The sequence below is a fragment of the Mytilus californianus genome, unplaced genomic scaffold (genome assembly GCF_021869535.1).
Source record: "Mytilus californianus isolate M0D057914Y unplaced genomic scaffold, xbMytCali1.0.p SCAF_9, whole genome shotgun sequence".
Lineage (NCBI taxonomy): Eukaryota > Metazoa > Mollusca > Bivalvia > Mytilida > Mytilidae > Mytilus > Mytilus californianus.
In genome coordinates, this window is record NW_026262745.1 from 53,175,735 (window position 1) to 53,200,132 (window position 24,398).

A 24,398-nucleotide genomic window follows, 5' to 3' on the forward strand; every position below is an offset into this window, starting at 1 on the left:
CTAAGACTAAAATATCAATCAGTACACATCCGAAATCTAAGTGAGTTTATTTGATTTAGAGTAGAGACGTCATTAACAGTCAGAGAAAACATGATATTGTGCTTTTCCAAAATAAATATAGGTATCGACAGATTGAAGAACCGTGAATTACATATGTGTATGACAATTATTTTTAGTTTGGTTTTAATATACTGATGACAAAATCAATATTTACACCAAAAAAGCTATAATCAAAGATCTAATGGTTATGCATTGACCCTGCTTCTACAAAATTATTTAAAATGTTGCGTTTGTGTAAATGCAGCCAAGGTGTTGGCTTTTAATGTATTATGTACAAGCTTATTTGACGTTCACTTTACAAAAAAAATATTTACAACGATTAAGAATATGTCACCCTACCTGAGCACGCTATATATATATATATTCTGACTTAAACAACCAGTCTTTGTTTTATTCATGAACACTATGTACTTGGCAACAAAGCTGCAAATACCAGTTATACTAATCACTTAAACGTAATTAGAATTTGAGCCTATGCACGATATCCTGCCAGGGGCGTAGCTAGGCCAAAATGATGTGTACTCAATGCCGGGGAAGGGAAGGGGTCTGGGGGCGCTAAAGACCTCCAGAAGTTTTGGGGTAAATGGTGCAAAATCCTGCATTCTCGCGATTTCCTGGGACTTAAAATGACTTGACTGAAATCTTATTTTCATGAGTAACAAGTCAACTTTTGAAAATAACTTAAATTTGAAAAGAATATTAATTAGAGAAAAACAAACTTCTAATGTGTAGTCGGTTGAGCTTGATTAGATATTAAGTACAATAAAAATATATAGTGCAAACATAATATATTTTAATGGTTACCTAATCAGTCTCAACCCACTGTACGTTAAAAAATCAAAATTTGTAAGCCAACAGCGTGCAACTTAAAAGGTAATTTTTTATTGAGAAAATACATAAAAAATAGAATCACCGGCATACATGCAAATACGTTTAGTATATTAAAACTTCCGGGGTATACATCCTTGTTTATAACATCATAGGTTGGAAACCTTTAACAGGCCAATATACATATATATAATTCGTCTAAACAACAGACCAACAATGTTAGATCTGTAAATTTGCGGAAGCAAATATTTTGTTCTTCCCTGGCCGGAATTCGAACTCATGCTACTCGGAGATATCGTGGCACCAAATCGCCTTGCACTATGCTAGACCACTCGACCACCTAGGCTCTATAGATAATAAAGCTTTCGGTGGCCGGTTGTTACCTTTCTTCGTCAGTTTTTATCTAGCGTTGTAACACAGTACATATATAAGGCATGAAGATGGAATTGTTACAGATCAGCTGAATTATCTATTGTAAAGGATCCTACAAATAAATGTAAGATGCATATATATATATAAATACGTTTGAAGTCCCGAAATCTACAAGGAAAAGCATCAAATTATTTCCGATTTCTTTTTATTAACTTCCAAAACGAGTTTTTTTATTTTTACCAAGCAAGGAATTTAAAACAAGCATATTAAATCTTGAAGGATGGAAAATATGCACTTTTTATCTCGAGGCACCGTGACGTATTAAATTTGGGGAACACGTTGAATGATGCACCCGTCTTCCTAGACCGAACGTAAAATAAAATAGTAAAAACACGTTGATCGTCAAATTAAAAAAAACGGCGAAGACGTTGCACGAAAATTACGATGCTGATTCCGTAAATGAAAAGAGTAGGCTAGTTTCCGGAACGGAATATAGCTACAAAGTGACTATTAACATATTTGTATAATACATTTTAGTTTATTTTATTACTTTAGTTTGATTTTTACTAGATTTGCCATATTTTTATTTTTGTAAAATTTTCGATGTGTACGCAACTGCGTTTTTGCGTACGGGTTGCTACGCGCCTGCCTGCACTGAACAGAAAAAGGCTATTAGGGTAACAACAATGCGGTCGATGTCTTGAGATCGTATGCTATTTTTGATTTAAGGTGGTACCTAACACTACAGGGAGATAACTCTGTAAAAATCAGCTAAACGTTTTAGTTACGTTGTATTGTTAAGGAAATATTAAGCTTCTCAATGATCAAAATTAGTGTTTGTCAAACTGCTATATAACCAAAGAAATTTTTCTGATAAAGTGGTTGGTTCAAATTTTTTGAAATTTTGATATTTTTGTCAAAGGGTCAAAGTAAACATTTTATCAAAATTTTATAAAAATTAAACGAGCCAAATTAATATTAGTCAAGGTGTTGGGTACCACCTTAAATATATGCAAGTAGTGTTTTCGATTGTTCGGGATGTACTACACACGTAACTAGAGACGTTTGGGAGACTAACTAATATGCTCCTACCACGGAAGAGACCCCAGCAGAATCAATCGCCAGGTTTCATACAATAATGCAGTGTCCATTTTTTTCTTTCTATTCAACCACAATGCTCCATATATTTCACATGGCAATAAAAATTCGTCTCCCCTATTGTGTTCCATACACCTCCCGATTCATCTAATTTTATTTCACACTAGAACATACCCGCGACATCGCGGGTCCGTTACTGAAGTAAAGTACCTTCGCCTTATTTTCTGCCTGAATTTTTAGTATTCGTATTGTCATTTGATAAAGTCATGTTGCATGATTATAAGGTCACAGTTTTCTCTGCTTTCAAAATCTTTCTGTTTGAATCCATCCTGGTTTTCTTACTACAACCGGAAACTACTTGTAGATATATTTCTTAGGTGAATGATTGAATTTAGTAGTGTCAATCCCTTTATAATGACGAAGTTCAGGTGTGATTATGACCCATGTATATAGCAAATCCCAAATACACCGTTTGGTGGTGCGCCCGCCAAAGGCGGAACGTACAGATTAGGTAACAGGTAACAGGTACTATTGGTATCGATATCGGATTCGACCCGGAACTTGTTAATTATTGGTAATATTAATTATGTGGAAAACAAAAGGGCCTGGAATGGTGTAATTTTTAATCAACACCATTGTCTTATATTAGTTGAAATCTTTGTTTCGTCGATTTTACGTCATGCCGGCTAACACATTGGACCTCGTTATTTTAGTAGTATAGATAGTTAATTTTGTTTTAATCACCTCGACAAAGCCGTATCGTGTTAATGAGATGTAAAACATTAAGAATATAAAAACTACTACAATGCATCTCCAAATACGCAGAAATTATTTAACTCATGTTTTAGGCACGGTAAACCACACATACACTGACATGAAATAAAAATCGCAGGTGCACAAATTCATATCTTGTTAAATTAAAGGAGAATAGTCTTTGGGGTAAACGTCAATTAACAACACAAAACAGAAAAAAAAACAAAAACAAAAGCAAAAACAGACAAAAAGACAAAACAAAATAATACAAAAAAAAAGATAAAATAAAAAAAGTGGGAGAATCTGTGTAAATTCTAGACAAACTTCTATACTCAATGCAATGTGAACAATTGAAGATGTGAAATAAAGATCGCTGAAACATTACCCAACAGCATAAATAAAGAAAATGAATATTTAGACATCACAACATGGCTCATTTTAAGTACAAATCTACGTTTTCAAAATAGCTTTCATCAGAAGTCTATATTTTGATAGACCATGACTTCTGATTGTATAAGGGTGGGGGTCGATTGCAGATTTGTTCACAATTTTATTTTAACCGCGAAAATCGATTTATTCTAACGACGAAATATCATTTCTACCCAACTGCCTGCTAATAAAGAATTTAAACGACAGTGATAGAATATCACTCAAAGTACATCTTGTCATTTCTAGAGATGCATGTTGTTAAAATCGTTGCAAATTTGCAAAGAAAGGGTATCGGTCAAGAAAGTAATAATTTCGATCACTACAAGGACAAAAGAATGACAAAAGGAGCCATTCAAATTGATGAATATGACTATACATAACTTTTTAAGGGGATTTATTATATTCTTGAGTTGTGATAAAGATATATTCTGAAACATTTGCTATCGATAGATAGACAAAGGAATTGTCAGTGTATTGCTACTAGTCTTGTATTCAAATCGAAGTTAACTTTTTTGTTTTGCATACATTTAAAAACATCTTTATTACAATTTGAGAAGGCAACTGTCGGTGACCGCATTTCAATGCACTACTGAATGTTTAAAGTTTGGTTTGTTTATTGTGATTAAGTTGTGTAATTTTATAGGAGAACGCGTCACGTATGAGCAAATTCATTGAAAATGTTAGGTTTTTGTTGTTATTAATACACATCGAAGGACATATATCTTAAAGGTATGTTTTTTTTCCGACACATGTTTGTTTTTCATGAAAGCTTGCATATTTTACAGCATTAATTATGCACAGTCAAAATTTAATGCTCATGCAATCTTTCCTTACAAAAATGATCTAACCGTTATTTTGTTATTAAAGATATATCAAACTCAAAATTACTCCGCGTCTAGACAATTTAAAACTAAATTTAAGTAAATAACAATTGACGAAATTCCTCGTAGAATTTGTATTGGCGCAAGTACAAAATTATTAATCTGGCGTTAATAGATATAGGAAGATGTGGTATGAGTGCCAATGAGACAACTCTCCATCCAAGTTTCAATTTATAAAAGTAAACCATTATAGGTCAAGGTACGGCCTTCAACACGGAGCATTAATACCTAGATGTATGATGAACATGCTTATCACTATAATTCATTTGCGAAATGTTTAAGCTTTTGCACAGATCTAACATAAACCTTACAAAAATACCGCAACAGCCATTTTTACTCTCAACATTTTCAAAATAAAAAACACACTTTTTTAACCTGTATATGCCTAACCGTAGTTTTAAAATAATTTTCCAAATAAGCAAAGGAGAATGCCAGAAACCTCCTCAATGAAATGTTAATGTAAAAGGTACATCTATTTAGCGTGACACCTGCTTCTGATGTAATCCTCTACAGGTATCAAACTGAAGTTAAAGAAGCTGAAAACCTAAAAAGTCTCACATCATAAAAACAACAGACACACTCTTGTAAACCGCAGTCGTAAAGTGAAAATATGAAATAAATATTACTTATAATTTATTATTTGTTTACGTTCATTGAGGCGGGTGGTACCCTCGGATAAGACATTATGCAGAGCGATCTTCTTCCCCCTTTTGTGTAAAATGTATTACAATATTCTAAAATTGATATCGGCTCATTGACTTATTTCACATTTTTTGTTCATTTTACTTTTTAACATAGAAATGAAAACATAGAGCTTTCTGTACACATCTATAATGTTGGTTATTTTAAATTTCATAAATTTAATGGCTATATATAATAAGTTGTTTGGGTTCCAGTAGGAAAGATTATTATTTTGATTAAAACAATCGGTTTATTTATTTCTTTTGTTTTAAATTTATGGTGTTTTGCTTTCTGTTTTGTTTTAAATTATGCATGACAAACTTAAAAGGACCTAGACACTTGACTCGATTGAACGATTTTGAATAACGGCTAGATATTTCACTGTCAGCTGAAATTAACTTTTCAATATACGTAAATGATGTTTTGAATTTAAAAAAGTAGTAAAACGTGCAGATTTTTTTTAGAATTAGTCATTCCATTGAGACAGTTAAAGGAGGTGGTCAATTAAAAAAATCAAATTGATATTGAAATGAAAGATAAACGTGAAATATTACAAAAAAAGCGGGGGAGGGGGGTGTTGAGCTCTCACAAACATGGTAAATCCGCCAAATTCTGTATGTGCTTGTCGTTTGTTCATGTTTGTGATATTTGTTTTTTTAACTTGTTTTGTTAGAAATTAGACCTTTAGTTTTCTCATTTGAATTGTTTCATATTTTCCATTTCGGGGCTTTTTTTGGCTGACTATACGGTATTGGTTTTCCTCATTGTTGAAGACCGTACGCTTGCCTAACTATAATTGCTTACATCCACTTTATTTGAACTTTGGAAAAAAGGGGGAGGGTTGTTTTCTCATTGGCAAGAATACCACATCTCCTTATTTTTATATAGAAATGATTCTTTAGATGAATTCTTCTAAAACTATGCTTACAAATGTATATGTTAACTTCTTTATGTTAGCAAGTAATTACATTATAACTAACCTAAGGGTAATTTGAAGACTATTATTTTAATTAACAGATCATCACCGAAAGCTTATATTCTTAGCTCTGCTTCGATTTTTTAGAGACCTGAAAGTATATCTGAATAGATAATATACCATGACAACGTGACGGCTTCATGCTTACATGTGCATGTATTAGACCTCAGAGAAAATGAAGAGTTCAAAAGACATTTTCTTCAAAGTAAGTGTGTTTTGTTTTATTTTTCGGTTGATGGCAGTCCTTTATGAACCATCTGGAAACTAACATCCTGGAACGTAACATCAGAAAAAAACTTTCCATATACAGTATAGAATTTTTTTTTTCACGCGTGAAAAATTTCCTGAAAGAGAAAGAAATGCATCAAAATTAAATCTGATGAACTGATGTTTCAAAACCTTAGCGATCTTGCTTTCTATACGAAAATTCTTTTCCTATTCCATGATCTTAAGAACAAAAATCTTAATAATCAGGGTTGATATGCATAAAACCACTTAGGTTAAGATTTGTTCCGAACTGACGGATTTTTCTACATGTCCTACGATAAATTAGTACTTCGATTGGATATCTTAACTTAAGTGGTTTTATGCATATCAGCCCAGTCTATTAAAATGTTGCAGGAATATAATGTATTAAAGGTCAATTATAAACAGTATCTCCTAGTTCGTTCAAGACAAATTGTTTCAAGCTTTAAAGGAAACATGACTTCAAAGGATTTCTCACTTCATGCTGATCGCATGAGTATGTCGCGATATAATAATTATGAATTGAAGTGGGTATACTTCAATATGACAGCAATTCACCTACAAAGTCCCCTTTTATCTCTCCTATAATATAAATTTTGACATATTTGGTAATGTGGATTTTTATCCTGCAGAAATTAACAAACTTGGAGGAGACAAGACTTACGTAGTATAATAGAAAAACAAAGGATATGGGGTATCCATCCATGACACAAAATCAGTACATGCACAGCAAAAACACACAAAAAGCAAACGAACAGCGCTTGTGTTGCTGTTCTTCATCTAAAAGTCACAATGAGGCCTTCGACACGGAGCAAAAAAAAAGTATAAGACGGTCCCTAGCACCGGCTTAAGCGGAGTTCTTTGCAAAATAACCAATTTATTGATAAACAATTGAGAGCACTTAAAGTAAAAAAGGCGATCTCGTGTTCTTAATTCATGTGTAAATTTCATAACTTCCTACCAAGAAAATGCTTTTTTTATCAAATACTACCGTAACTTTAATAAGCCTTATTTTGTTATGTTTAAGGTGTACTTGCTGACAGCAACTATATATTGCATGTCTTCCTTTGAACTGACTTGCCCGGACACATCGCAATGGAATTTTTTGTCACAGAGTCGATGTTCCAATAAACATGACAACCCACACTACTATTGTTTGTATGATGCCAACAACCTGGAATTTATAGAGAAATGCAGAAAGAAAACTGATTTTCAAAGACCAGGTAAATTAACTAACTAAGATTGGTATTTTAATATCAGAAACCTTTGACATATATATTTATAAAAGTAAGAATATATGGTATGATTGCCATAAGACAACTCTCGATCCACAACGTACTAAATGACGTAAAAGTTAGCAACTATAGGTCGCGGCACGACCTTCAATAATGAGAAAAACCCATACCGCATAGCAAGTTATATTACATAATGCATTAGTAGTTAGTGCGGCTTTTTTTTATCGATCCATTTTGTTATTCTGAGTCGTCTGTCTATGTGCATGTGGTATATCAACAAAATACTCACAAAGATAATCATCTATAATGTATAAGAAGATACATAATATACTTTCACTTTTACAAACGAGTTCGTTACTTGATTCAGTTAATATGTTACTTAATATAAGACTGATAAAAGAAAGTTTTTTTCCTCCTTTTTTGCATCGTCTGGTGTTATAAAAATAAAATACGATTATAAAAAATATAAAAAAAATTGTAAATGTATTATAGACACAATTGCCAAATATGCAAGTACTCTATTTTGCACATTTATATAGTTGGTTTGCCCAAACTTGTGAAAATGCACTGGTCATTTATTGCTTTGGGGAAACTTATTATCAACAAATTATGTAATACAATGGCGAAACAATGTTTTTGTGTACTTTTGAATTTAAATTTTAATTAGCATTAAGCCATTGTGTTGTCTGTTTGCCTACGATTTCCTATTTTCATATCGTTATATGTGCTCCAAAAAAATTTTCGACATATTTTCCATTGACGGTTTGATTTTTAAAGTTTCTAAAGAAAACACATGTCTTATTTGACTCTGAATATAATCCTGATTGTTGTGGCAATTTGTAATGAAGAAAATGATATGAAAAAAGGCCAAGAAGATAAACGATTAAATAGAGACATCTGGGAGAGCTCTAAGACTAGTATAGTAGAAATAACAATGCACTTAATGTATGGTTAAGGTATTCCGAACGAATCGTTGATACTTGAGATTTAACTTATAGTGTAGAAACAAACAAAAAATGACGTGTATAATAACTTCAACTACTGTCAAATAATAATGGTAGCTTTCGTTATTTTATTGTAGGGTACAAATTTGTGTTTAGAGGATCGCTGGATGCAATTGAATGCGCTACTGAATATTATCAGCCATTTAAATTTTGGACAAATGTTAGTAGTGAATGTCTTTTGCGGAAGTCAGAATGTGCAGAGGAGGGACAGATAACCATCGACAATGGTAATTCTACGTTTGATAGGATATGTCGTTGCGACTATACCCGAGGCTATACTTTTAACAAAACTCCAGTGCATAAATGTTTTTGTATGTCATCTGAAGAAGATTGTTCATGTCATAAAAGGCTGTGTCCAATCGACCATATTTTAACTCCAGGTATGACCAATTTTGAATTATATATTTTATGTGTTGAAAACATTTATGGTACCACCATTGTTCTTACTTCACCTTTCAAAGCGCAGGCGATGTACGCAGGAAGAAGCAATGTTAATATCTCAATCAAGAAATATCAATTGTATTAAACCCAATCAGTAGGTTTTGGTTACAACATAACCATGGTCAATTAATTTTTGATTTTTCAATTAAATTCATTTCAAACCTGTTCGTGCATTTTTCATTGTTATTCAAAGCAAAATAATTATCTAAGATACCTGGGACGATATCACTACACAAAAGATCTCTTTTGTTTACTTATTGTACCTCGAACTTATTAACCCGGTGTAGGTCTTTTAGTTTTTTTTACTAAAAGTCAATCGGGCAACACTAATAAGACACGCCCTCTTAACATCGGGGGTCCAACATAGGATCGGGTAAAAAAATGAAATACCATTATGTACAATTTCAGAGAATCAAAGTGCTTTTGGTTGATTTAATATCTCCGGTCAATAATCAAACGGTATTTGAGTTGAATTACAAACATGTCCGAGAAACCGGGAAATGCAGGCTGCAAAAGGAATTTATTTATAAAATAAGTCCATATCTCATTTACTTACAGTGGCCATTATTGATTGTGAATTCATATCGTTTCGTTTTTGGCATTTGTCTACCGGAGAAAAAAAATGGGGAGGGCTCAAAACTTCACTTACGATTTTGATCGTGGTTCAACTTTATCCTATTACGGCATACGTTTTACCTCTAGTCAACGCTCCATCTTATTAAAGTGATGCTCTAAAATTGTTATAATTTGCTTGAGTTTGATCCACTTTACATCTCGTCGTAAATATGAATGACATATTTGCCACTGGACATCAAGGGAGCAATTTATTAATCAGCACCATTAAGTGATGTACAATCATTAGTCTTCAGTTGATAGTTATCTCAGGTAGTTTACCAATATTTATAAATTTAATTTTCAAGCGTTAATTTCAGCATTTCTTTCCTTATTTTTCTCTTTGCATTTAATCTTTTTGAACATAAAATAACGTAGTCCACATAAGGGGTTACATTTTATCCTATCCAACCATACTAGGAGGAGGGGAAAAACAGAAGAAAAACATCTGCATTGAGTGGTAATAAATCATAAACGTACAAAGACGGCAGTCACTAAAGTGAACCGATCTAGTTCTAATCGATCTCAATGTCCTAGTGTGAACGGGGTCTAAGGGACAAAAGGAGTAGGTCCGGTAAGGGCCGATTTTGGCCTCAAATTTCAGGTTCATATGACGAAGGATTTTGGACACTTTTTAAACACTAAAGTGTCTATTTCAGTTGATTCTATTAGTTTATGTGAAAGATTTTTACTGATTTACTCATTAAAAACGCTCCGATTCAAGCTTAAATATGAAAAATATATCAGATATGCCATAAATGTCACTTTTCAGATGGTTTTTGTCTAAAATGAAAGTGGCCGCATCCGTGTTCATCCTCAAACTTTATATATGTTATATTATGTATTATCATCAAATACAACTTACATTTCAATATTAAGAATGAACACAAATGCGGCCTCTTTCATTTTAGACGGAAACCGTTTAAAATTTAACTGAAATGCTAAAATTGTGAAGATTTCAGTAATTTAGCCTGACTAAAGGATGCTAGTATCCGATATATGTACATTGTATTGTCAAAAACAGCCCATATTTATGCAGTAGAAGCATTCTTCTTACCAATAAATAACTTAAAGTTTAGATTTTTACAATTTTGTAAAACTGCTATATTTTGGGGCCAAAAAGGGGTCTTACTGGACCTACTCCTTTGCTGTTTCAATTTTTTTTCTATATCTGGTATAATAGTTGTTATAAAAGCAGCCGAACAGCCAAACTGACACACCCCTTTAGCAAGGGTATACTGTCGGACTGGAGAGATCCAGAGATGTCAATATTTCTATACCCAAGTCAAGCCTTTGGATTTGAATAAAATGAGATAAAGGTATACATTAATGTGGCAGCTACCCAACGACACAGACAAATCAAAATACTAAGAGTCAACTTGGTCTTTTGTTATAGAAAGATGCGTATACAGAATAAGCTCAAAACTGACCCATGACTAAAAATTACGGAGTTGATTTAACAATATCTATTACAACAGGGACATTTGATTTAATATTATTTAACGTTAAAGATATCCTGACAAGCACAAGTGTTTGGTTGAAAAACATCACCTGCCATTTTTTTTTTTAATTTCGACCGGTGGAAGTTAAAGCCAGGTGTAATATAAACCAGTAGAAGAAAAACACTTCATTGTATAGAATAACGGTAAAATAAATGATGATAATGAATGACGTCAAGTGGAATATTATACAATTACTGTCTTTTGATGAGGTAAATATGTATAGATTATTACATGGCATTTTTCATATCAGACCCTTTATCGGCCCTAGGTCATGATATCAGCCCAAGAGCCGCAGGCCGATAAAGGGTCTGATATGATAAATAACATGTAATTATCTTTTTATCATATACTTCAACAGAAGAAATACAGACAAAAACTATTAATTAAAATTATGTCTTTCCATGAATTTTTAGATAATAATTTACAGACAACCAAATACAAATTTCTTAACTTTAATTGTTTTTATTGATATTACAAGCATTTTATTTATCTTGTCACAACAATTATCATGTTCTTAGTTTGAAATTTGCTCCTCAACCATTTTGTGAAAAGTCTTAAATCACTTGCGGTTTTCCGCACTGTGTTGTCGTTTTCGAACAAATTTCCGGAAATGCACGAAGTTGCATGTGATAAACGTCACGGAAATTAACGGAAAGGTATGTGATAACATTCCGGAAGCAGTCAATAACGGTTCCTTTGTCAGCCCGCTGAGGAAATTCTTAGGAATCTGATCAATAAACCTAGTAATCCTTTCATAGCCTTTTAATATTTCTAAATGTTATTGAACTGTACAATTTTAGTAATATTTTATACAAGTATATGATAAGTGGTTTTATTGACTTTTGAAAAACTGATATTCACTGAGGCCAACGGCCAAAGTGAATGTCACTAGGTTTTTCAAAAGTCAATTAAACCACATATTTACCGAAACAAAAGACAGTAATTGTTTTATTCCATGTTCCGAAAGAGAAAAATATGTATTTAATAACAGTTATTTATTAAAACCAATTGTACGTCAAACATTTTACCGTTATTATACACGTAAAAGCACGCGGCGTTTTCCGCGGTGAATATACTTTTTCAGCAGGGGAATATGCTTTTTTATTCAAAATCCAATTCATATAGAAAACCCTACTAAAATTCAATCAATATGGAATAATAAATGAATATTCAGGACAACTACATGTAAATATAATATGAGTATTAACCCTGCTTTGTACTAAATCGACACGCTGAGCCATTTTTGTATGCGTAAGTTCACACGAAGATATCATTTCGCAGGAAGAATAGTCACCCTACCCGGAAACATTTCTGGCTCCGAACTGACAAATTTGTGCTCTTACTTTCAAATACCGCTAGTTTAGCGTTGAAAGAGCAAATACATGTACCATTTTTAAGTCTTTGTTAGACCCGGTCGAGATTCGAACCATGACCTCCCGATCTCGTGGAGAACACACACACGAAACAAACAAGGAGAGCGATAGTACAGAATATCATACCAAAAACTAATGTACAGAGATAAATAAAATATAGTTTCACAAAAATTTCATATTTACTAAAGTGGTGCTAAAAGTATCAAACTGAAACTAGAAATGTTAAATTATTTTAGAAACTACACGTACATGTAAGTATGGACGACCGACTTCTGAATAGATTTCATGGATCAATGCTCTCTGCAAATTCACTATTTTTGCACCAATTATTTAAGGGGTTCGGATGTGGCCAGCTCTTGCAAGGCTAATTTCTGTCTTTATTCAATATATATAATTCTCAGTTTCCAGTGATATTCCAATTTTCACGTCCTACCTCAATGTCTACATCCTATTGCAAGATCTACCTATTGTATTTAACATCCAGTTGTTCTCGTCATGAACATGCATGAAATATTTGCCACTGGAGGTAAAGCAAACAACAATCAACCAACACCATAAATTATTCAATGTACATAGTACACGAAGACAAGATCTTGTAAAATGTTATTATGTAAAATTTCCATTTAAATTACTCAATGATAGTGCAAACTTTTTTTATGGTTTTGCAATTTACTACATAACTAAACACCTATACTTTTTTAATGTTTTTACTATGGTTCTTATCTACGATTTAATTGCGATTTATGATAAAGGTTTTGTCAGGCGATTATAAAACTTAGAAAGGTAAAAGGCTGTTTTCAAGTTGTTTGTTTATGCCACATTTAGATGTGAAAAGGGATTGACGGACGACTAAAATAAAAGTGTTTGTTTTCATATAATATATTGTATTTCAATTTAAGAATGATTACCAACCTTGCGAAAATATTCCATCTATACACGTTTTGATCGAGCCAGATATGATTGCTACTGAGACAACACTCCACAAAAGACCAAATGTTCCAGAAATTAACAACTTCTGTATAGGTCACCGTACGTCCTTCAACAATGAACAAAGCCCATACCGCAAAATCAAACCTAAATATACGATTTATTAGTTAATTGGACAACAGACAACACTAATTATTTTGCATTTGCATGAAACGTAGTGTAGGAAAATTATAGAATCAAAACCAAAATGAAGATTTACCTGAATATTGTGAAGGACCTTATGCATCTAGGTCTGTTCGATTAGAAGTTGTGAAACATGCTGATTAAATAGCTTATTGTTGGAAGGGTTTACTTACTGTTTTCATTTGGTGTCTTTACGAATCTATTTCATGATTACTGACAGATTAAAAACATCGAATATATATAACAAGAAGTGTTGGTGCAAAATATTCATTGGTCAGTTGTAAATGAGGTCTGCTTAGGTCTGTATAGGGTTTTTGATTTCCTCATTTATAAAATAGAAAATCGTTATATTGAAAATTTGGATTTCAAAAATATAAATTTACCCCTTAATTTCATAAAAGTATCTTATGGTCCTATGTAAATGCTAAAAAATTATAATAAACAAATAATTAAATGATGTAATGCCATTTAATCGGTCCGTTTTGAATGCAATTAGGTAACTGTTATTTGTCTATATCAGTCTGAGTACTGTTTCACTATCATTTGTCTTGAATATATTTAAACTCGACCAATTCAGGGGAATTATGTTTCTGCAAGTGTTTTTAGTGTACTTTTCTAATGTTTTTGGCGGTTTGTAAGTTAGTAAAAGATCAATGATTAAGTTAGTATTGACATTAAAAGACCTCTCACAAAAAGGAATGTTCAAATCACCTCGCCCTTCGGGCTCGGGGATCTCAACATCCCAATTTGTTCAGAGGTCTTTTAATAATATTAACTTATCATTGAGCTTTTACTATTACTTAATTAATGCATCCTTTATTTCATTTTATAAGATGTATCGATGATATAGTTACTCCGGCAAACTATGATTATCCGAATGAATACCAAGTCACCCTCTGCATCCATGAAGATTCAGCTGAACATAAGTTTTATTTAAACAATCATAAGGGCATCGCAAAGAAACTGCTACAACAATTACTAGCAACTCACGATACATTGATAGTTATTTATAGGATATAAAGTTGATAATTAAATAAACTGGTATAATTATGAAAACCATTCAAAGGGCAATAACCATACTGTCTGTCAGGTGTCCTTATAATTAAACAGCTGTAGGACAAAACCCCCAGAAATATATTCTCCGCTGAATGTTTTTGCTGCTGCTGTTGCTGATGATGATGATTATAACGAGTACATTTTGGTATCCTAGCCCAAAACAAAAGGGAGAGAGAGAAAGAACCGTGGTTTCTCATATTTCATACGATCATTACATTCATTACATTGATCGTTGTAGATTATGGATGCGTCAAACAAGAGGAATGGACTGGTCATTATGTCTGTCCTACAATTAAGATACCAATGTAAGTTTTGACATAATTCGTAATAATACATGTAAGATGATTGATGGTGTTATAAATCTTATTATTACAGTGTATTTTGAATTTTATTTTTTCACGGAAAAGGACATGTTTTGGTTACTTGAAACACTGGTGACATCTTTTTGAAGCTTTATGGTCAAAATGTATTTTTATAAAGTTATATGATTATGTTACTGGTGCATCCCTCCAGATATTAAAATAAAATCATTCCAACTAATTAACAAGACGGCTTTACTTGTTAAAATAACAGCAAAAGTATTGGTTATAGATTATAATTGTTAAAAAGTGATCGTTTTGGTACATGTAGACGCATGTGTCATAATTCCATTAATCGAAGCTTGCAGCCTTTCAAATAATTGTAGAAGACTTCAGAAACCTTTAGGATGAAAACAGCATTAAACGTAATATTTTTATAGTATATTAGCTATTTCTTATTGCCTTTTGAGATTTTACCTATTCCATATATTTTCCATTTTGATTTTAATACTGAGCATAATGTACAAAGCCACGTATTTCTCTGACTATTTATGACGTCTTTACACTAATAAAATTGAGAATGGAAATGGGGAATGTGTCAAAGAGACAACAACCCGACCATAGAACAGACAACAGCAGAAGGTCACCAACAGGTCTTCAATGCAGCGAGAAATTCCCGCACCCGGAGGCGTCCTTCAGCTGGCCCCTAAACAAATATATATACTAGTTCAGTGATAATGAACGCCATACTAAACTCCAAATTGTACACAAGAAACTAAAATTAAAAATAATACAAGACTGACAAAGGCTAGAGGCTCCTGACTTGGGACAGGCGCAAAAATGCGGCGGGGTTAAACATGGTTATGAGATCTCAACCCTCCCCCTATACCTCTAGCCAATGTAGAAAAGTAAACGCATAACAATACGCACATTAAAATTCAGTTCAAGAGAAGTCCGAGTCTGATGTCAGAAGATGTAACCAAAGAAAATAAACAAAATGACAATAATACATAAATAACAACAGTCTACTAGCAGTTAACTGACATGCCAGCTCCAGACTTCAATTAAACTGATTGAAAGATTATGTCTTCATCATATGAATATCAGGCACAATCCTTCCCGTTAGGGGTTTAGTATCATACCATCATAACATATATGAGAAGAACATAACCCGTGTCATGCCAACAACTGGTTTTTAAATAAATGTGTTTAGTGCCGATGCAAAGACCCTTGATGTTGGATGTATACTGATTTATTTTTTAGTCTTAGATGCATGATTTTTTATTAGTTGTTATTGACTTTGAACTACATTGTAGCTGTCAGTAACTTAGTTTAAACATATTTTATGTGCATAAACACAAATTGGATGAGACACAAGTCAAACAGACTTATGAAGTCTTCTATATTTAACATATTTAACAATACAATATATAAGAACATGCATACATTACATATTATTTCAACATTGGTATAAATTGGACAAAAAAATTAAGTGGCACAAAAGCTGAAGAGAGAGAGAGAGAGAAAAAAATAATAGAACACAAAAAACAAGGAAATAAATTAATAAAAAAAACAAAAAACAAATAAGCAAAAACAAAAAAAACAGCTGAACTTAAATGATGATGTGTGTGTGGTCATGTTTTACTATCTAAACAATAAGGAATCTTTTCGACCCTCTACTAAACTCAAACACGTGTTTAAAGATATTTTCATTTTGCTCCTGAGTAAGTAGACTACTACCCGAGGTTAATAGTTCTATATTTAATGGACATTTATTTGGGAGCCAGCTAAAATTTTCTAAAAGCTTACTTCGTATTTCTGAATATAATATACATTTAAAAAAGAAATGATGCGAATCTTCGCGATACACACCGCAGCGGCAAGAAGGATCAGAAATAATATTAACTCTAGACAGATCATAATTTAGGAAGGAAGCAGAACATCGAAGTTGAGTAAGTACAATGTTGAGTTTACGACTTCCAAACTCATATTGTTTCGGCACGTATATATTACTATTCGGATTTAAGTTTTTTAGTTTCGTTTTAAATTTTCCTATTGTATCTGCTTCACGGGTTGAAGTAGCAAGGTTATTCCATAGACGTATAGTTGATGGTATAAATGATTCATTAGTTAATGCAAGTCTGCAGAACGGAAGTATTATAATTATCGTTACCATTGCGTAGTGCATAAACAGTCATACTTTGGATTGTTGGTGGAATTAAATTTCTCAAATATTGTGGTACATTATTTTGTGTAATATTATAAAACATTTGAATTTTTCTTTTTTCTCTTCTTTTACTTGTCAGTAACTGCTAGTACTGTCAGATCTGTACTTAGTGTCTTTTTTGAGGACCCTGCCACTTCTGGTCTGTGTTTTTGTCAGATGTATTTCTTCTTTACATTTGTATCGATCTGATGAGTTAAGCCCTTTTCAACTGATTTTTTATAGTTTGTTCTTATGTTGTACTGTTAAACCACTGTCCCGTGTAAGAGGGAGGATTATCGCCTTCAAACTAGTTTAACCCCGTCACATTATCTATGTGCCTGTCCCAAGCCAGGAACCTGTAATTCAGTGGTTGTCGTTTGTTGCTGTATATCATACTTGTGTTTCGTTCATTATTTTGTACATAAATCAGGCGGTTACTTTTCTCGTTTGAATTGTTTTGCATTTGTTATTTCGGGGCCTCTTATAGCTGACTATGCGGTATGGGTTTTGCTCATTGTTGAAGGCCGTACGGTGACCTATAGTTGTTAGTTTTTAATTAGTCTCTTGTGGAGAGTTGTCTTATTGGCAATCATACCACATTTTCTTATTTTTATATTGCATGAAAATCATATTCATGTATACGAAATAAAAGCGTAATTGTCAACTACAGGTTCGCATTTATTCGACCTAATGTGTTTCGCGGAATTCCCACTTCTTCTGTAACCACTTGCCCGCCCTACTTACTAAACGCAGGGCAAGCCTAGGATAGAAAAGAAATAAAACAGTCGATACATTGACATATATTTTTTTTTTAGTTTTATGGAATTTTGTATAAATTTCTTTCTTAACCAAAAGTGCGTCCTTAACATCATGAAATATTTGCAACAAGACGCCAAACAAGCAACGATAAAAATTTTAAATAAAATTAACATGGTTTCAATTGCACGATTTTATTAAATATGTAACTATTGAGTTATGATACTTTCAATTGTATCTATAAAGGTTAAAAGAAGCTGAGTGCTCTACTAGACCAACACCAGTTCCAACGTTTGATACACCAGGTAAGGTCTTTCTCCTACCTTTCAAGAAACATCTGTTTATAATGAAAGTTTAATTCATTGATAGTTTGCTGTAACGGTTTTCACATGTCTAAACCGTAAGTGATTTAAATATGAATTTTAAAAAAATGGAATAATTATAAATGTTTGTTTTTCCAAGAAAACTTGATTAATGGAAGCGTTAGTTCAATTTCGATGGTATTGGTTTTAATAAATAAATGTAGTTAGAATCGGAGAATTTAAAATTTTGATGAAATTTTATTGTCTAGACAATATTCCATTTAAATGTTTCCAGTTTTATAAACACAAGATGATGTGGTATGATTGCCAATGAGACATCTTTCCACCACAGACCAAATAACGTAGAAGATTAGCAAGTATTAGTCACTGTACGATATTCAACAATGAGCAAAATCCATATCACATTGCAAGCTACGAAAGGCCCCGAAATTTCAAATGTAAATCATTTCAAACAGGAAAACTTACAACCAGATTTATGTACAAAAGACCAGATTTATGTACAAAACTTTAACCGAAAACAAATATAATATACAGCAACAAACGACAACCACTGAATTACAGGCTCCTGACTTGGGACAGGCACATATAGAATGTGACGGGGTTAAAGAAGTTTGAGGGCGCGCCAACCCTCCCCTATCTTGTATGGTTGTCACAAATGTTTCGTCGGAGTAGATTTACAAAAACAATAATGAACAAATAGGCACCTGCAATACATAGCGTATTTGCATGTAAGATATAATACAGATCTGTATCAAAATATCACTTTTATTATAAATAATTTGCTCTCAAAGCGCTTTTCTGGAATTATCTTTATCAGGGACGGTCGAATCTGAAATTTTGAAAGCTAAGGATGTATAAAAGCTTGAAATCTAAAGGAGCTGTGTGCCTAATGATGTCTTAAAAATAGTCAGTAGTATATAATTATATTCTTTGTAGCCAAGCTCAAACGAACAACATATAAATAGGATAAGTGTGCCTTCAGGTGTAGCAACCTTTACTATATTCATTACAATAAATGTTCTTCAAACTTAAATGTCACTTCACTATACAAAAACAAGCACTTTCAATCCAGGCACATAAAGTACATACTCAATCAAAATCTATCTACAATAGAGGAAAAATACATTTATTATACTTCACGTTAAAATGCCAGATTTTGATTGGCTGATACGAGAGAGACAATTTACTCAATCCCATGGCTGAGCGGGAGACAATTTTTTTGAATCTCACCCTCTAGTGAACCAATCAAAAATCGATAATTTAAAGGACAACGAATTAAATTTACATCAAATAATTAAAAACAATGCCAAAGGTTCTACGTTTTGGCACAGAACTTTTTCATTGACTGTCAAAATAAAAAATAAAAAAAATATCTTGCTTCACTTCTGTAGATGTTTCGAATACCTGTAACGTTGTTATGTACGTGACGTCATAGTTAAATACTTTGAATTTAAAATTCAACTGTAAAAAACAATAATGAAAGGACATTCAGTATAATAAATTAGATAACACATAGCTGAGAGGGTGATAGAGCAGATTGGTACCCCTCGAAAAAGCATTGTCAACGAAGCCTCGGTTGACAATGTTTTCTGGGGGTAACAATCTGCTCTATCACCCTCTCAGCTATGTGTTATTTATATAATATACCCACATAACCAATTATCAACAAACAAATGTTCGTGGGTCGTAAGAATAATTACGAAATGCTGCCAAATAAACGGATTTGCAAACTTCGAATAACTTCAATCTTTTCAACGAACTCTTAAAGAAATACTTAGTCATGCTTATCACCACTAATACCCGGAAAGGCCACATTACAGGTATATGTCATTCAATCATAACTTACTTAAACAGAAAACATGTGCTTAGTATAAACACAAAGTTTTAACACGTTTTTATAGCCGACTGGATGGTATGGGTTTTTTCTCATAATGATTGTTGAATGCCGTACGGTTGTATATATTGCATAAATTCACTTCATTTGAACTTTACTGGATAGTTGTTTCATTGGCAATCATACCACATATCCTTATTTTTATTATCATTTTGACCGTTACTACATCATGTGACCAATAACTTTAATAAAAAATATATCCCTTAAAATAGTTATATTACACCTTGTTTTATTTTTATATTAATTGACTAGTCAGATCTAAAGAAGTAAGTTCGGTAAGGGCCATATTTGGCCCCTATAATAAAGTTCAATGTGACAAGATAAAAAAAAATTTAAGTTGACTTAAAGACATGTGAGAAAGTTAAATAGAACTATTTGTGTCAAAGTTTTCTTCTTAAGCGTTGATTTTTACATCCCAAATAGGTCAAGATAAGAGATTTTGGCGATATTTGATAAAATCGGCCGGATTTCAACCAAATTTAGGACCAGGAAACATAGAAACAAACTAAATATTCAAGTTAGACATGTCAAATGTCTTTACAAACATTATTTCAAAAGATCTTTTTTGTCGACGTATGCGCTCTATATTTCCTGTCCAATAATCAATGGAAATTTACCCATTTTCATTGATTTTTTCGTGGAAAATCAAAATGAATACTATTTGTGACGTCATGAATAAAACGCAGGAACGTAAATTTTCAACAAAAAGGCTTATTTCCTATCTAGTCACTGTATTAGCTATGATTCATTGTGATATTGGTCAATAAATCCTAATTTGAAATTTCAGCTAAAAAAGGGGGCCTTTTTTGGGCCTTATCGAACCTACTCCTTTCTAAGTTTGAATTTACTAATGTCGAATAATTAAAGCTGTTAGTACACGTATACACGTTTTCTGTCATATTTCCCCCAAAAAGTAACCAGACTTTACTTTTGTATCTTTTAAGGACCTGATATATCCAATATATTTCGAGCTGAAGACCCAATACATATTGATGTGTGGTATACAGTTATTGTTGTAGCAGGTAAGAAAACGTCTATACAAAGATACCTACGTAAGAAATGTCTAATAAAATATATATATTTAAAGCTTAGAATTCTTTTTTTTTTTAAATTTTCAACCAAAGTGCTTTCAATTGGATTTTTAAGGATATATGCTTTTTATTCAAATAAGCACAAGGCTAAATGTACATGTACCTATATTCCTTGCAACACATGTTTTTACTGCCTGCTAACAATATCAAAACATTTAAAGAAAATCAAACACATAAAAAATAAGGGATCAATGTAAAAGAGGGGCGAAAGTTACTAAAGGGACATTCAAACTCATAAGTCGAATATAACTGACAAAGCCATGGCTTTTAAAAAATAGAAAAAGACAAACAGAAAAACAACAGTACACAAAACACAATATAGAAAACTAAAGACTGAGCAACACGAACCCCACCAACAACTGGGGGTGATCTCAGGTGTTCCGGAAGGGTAAGCAGATCCTGGCTCTACATGTGGCACCCTTCGTGTTGCTCATGTTAGTACAAACTCGGTTATAATCTTAATTCGGTAGGTCACATCGGGGAAAAGGGGTCGGGATATGTAGTTACGACATTTGGAACATATCCGCTATCATCTGTGAAACGGATATTCCATAACAGTCAACCAACTCGTGATGGCGTCCGTTAAATTTACGAAGAAATTGATTTCAACTTCACCACTTGGAACTGTTGGTTTAATAGCTTCCTTGTGAGCAGCAACTCTCTATCAATGAAATCATCATAGGAAATACAAGCCCTGGAATATTGTATCAACTGGGAGATATATACTCCGTATGCATGCGCTGCTAGAATGTTGCTACATAGAAATGGGAAGTTCACAATTGGGAAACCATCTCTTTTGTCGTTAAGTTTTGTTTTCAACCGACACTCATTGTCAATTTCTAGATGTAAGTCAAAATATGAATAAATATTTCAATCACATTGAATTTCCAAAATAGGTGAATGTCTTATCAATTATATTATTAAAGTATTAGCGATATTGCGAAACAATTCAAAAGAAAAAATAACTCGTTTGATATAATATACTTTAATCCACATACCCATCGTATTTTCTCTTGATTGTAACATTACAGAATACGACTAATTACTTATTTTTACATGCAAACATTAGTAACATGCCAAGTGTAACAGCAACTTCGTGTTGCACAATCTTTAGCTTTCTGAGTAATGTTATGTTTTTATTGTCTTTTCGTCGTTTTTTTTTTAATGCGTCGCAAACGACGAAAACAGGTATAGTAACCACAAAACTCCATCCATCCGTCCGAAAGACCTTGGATAGAAACTTCCGTCAAAATTTTCCTGGCTTCTATGAAAGTAAATAATTTTATATTTGGTATACAGCTTGATAATTATGAATTGTAGCGTCAAAGCAATTTATAATTCTGCAGTGTAGCCACTTCCTATTTGCTGACAGTTCGAAATTAAACAACACTCATTGTACAAGAAAATTGTTTGTCAAAGTTAAGAAATAAGTTAAAACAAGATTATAGAAGTCCTTTCCCAATACAAATATATCCACAAACATATTCAATAATAATGGGTGAAATAACAAGATAGGACAGCAAAATCAAAAGACAAGGAAAAAAGTATAATTAAGAAATGAATTTCCGCGCTTCATTCTAAAAATGTGCGCACGATCAACATTTGTACACCCGAATAAAATTACAAAAAGAAGCATTTATTTCTCATAATTATATTTTTATGCTAATAAGATCATAAGTTTTATCAAGTTTTTCTTTCATTTACCTGTGCACTCTTTTGGGGAAGCACGTGTCATCACGAACGCAACATTTCATTTTGAAATGAAGGTTAATCTTTGAATGACGAGCGATTGTTATTAGCCAATCAAACTAACGAATTATCGTGAAACCTACATGTAATGTCATTATTATAATATTAACCACAAGTGTATAAGACATGTAAGATAGAAATGGACTCATGTTGAGTGACTTACTGATAACTCAAGTTTTAGTTATATGCTCTGAATCTTTGTGTTTCCCTGATATATTAATGTATAAAACAAATAAATCTATATTGTGCTCAAATGTAAGGTCTCCGTCAACACCCAATAGAAGCTCAGTTGATATCACATATCTTATTTTAATACAATATATGATATCTTGCTCCAATGTGGAAAGAACACTCGAAAAAGTAGTGAATTCAATATTCAACTAGATGGCCAAAACTGCATGCGGGATTAAGGTTTGATATTAAAACGGTGCAGATCTGAATTAAGAGAACAGCACATATCTTCCAATCATGCATAAGTTATATCTTATTTTCTTTCACAATAACTGAAATATGAGGATGACTTGATTTGTTTTGGTCTCCACTTTGATTTGTTTGAAATATATGGAGAAGTTCGTATTTCGGGGTTTAGGCTCATCCATTCGACAATGATAGGAGGAAAACAGCGATTGTTTGGTAATGTCTACATGTACAGTGTATATTGGATTGATTTATTTGATTTCCCACCTGATACCGTCTCTCCTTTAAATGACTTCGACCTTGAATCATAATCTTTCTTTAAACAAGATTTATTAACACGAAAAAGCATTTTCTGCTCACATGGCTCATGAACAATATTTTCAATGAATTTTAAACTTATTAGATATGTTTCAGGTGTTATAACTATATTGATCGGTTTGAGATGTTTGCCGAAATGCTATAGTAAGTACATTAAGCCGTAATTTTGTTTGTCTTGAATTTACAAAAAAATATATATATATATAAAATTGAGAATGGAAATGGGGAATGTGTCAAAGAGACAACAACCCGACCATAGATATATTTATATATAAGTGCCTATAATTAAACCTTTTCAATAACTCTCGACACCGACTAATGACACCTACAGTTTACAGGTATTTTCTACATTGGCTAGAGGTATAGGGGGAGGGTTGAGATCTCATAAACATGTTTAACCCCGCCGCATTTTTGCGCCTGTCCCAAGTCAGGAGCCTCTAGCCTTTGTCAGTCTTGTATTATTTTTAATTTTAGTTTCTTGTGTACAATTTGGAGTTTAGTATGGCGTTCATTATCACTGAACTAGTATATATATTTGTTTAGGGGCCAGCTGAAGGACGCCTCCGGGTGCGGGAATTTCTCGTTGCATTGAAGACCTGTTGGTGACCTTCTGCTGTTGTCTTTTCTATGGTCGGGTTGTTGTCTCTTTGACACATTCCCCATTTCCATTCTCAATTTTAAACTAAAA

General features: G+C 32.7%; 1 protein-coding gene across 1 annotated transcript; it reads left to right on the top strand.

The window, feature by feature from the left end:
• Window positions 1-4,212: 4,212 nt before the first annotated feature.
• On the top strand, window positions 4,213-23,874 carry LOC127715951 (uncharacterized). The gene is made up of 8 exons (XM_052222056.1): window positions 4,213-4,269; window positions 6,166-6,283; window positions 7,352-7,547; window positions 8,641-8,943; window positions 14,896-14,962; window positions 18,165-18,223; window positions 21,080-21,157; window positions 23,807-23,874. The coding sequence occupies exons 2-8, from the start codon at window positions 6,254-6,256 to the stop codon at window positions 23,872-23,874; spliced, it is 801 nt and encodes a 266-aa protein (XP_052078016.1). The 5' UTR covers window positions 4,213-4,269; window positions 6,166-6,253.
• Window positions 23,875-24,398: the final 524 nt, after the last annotated feature.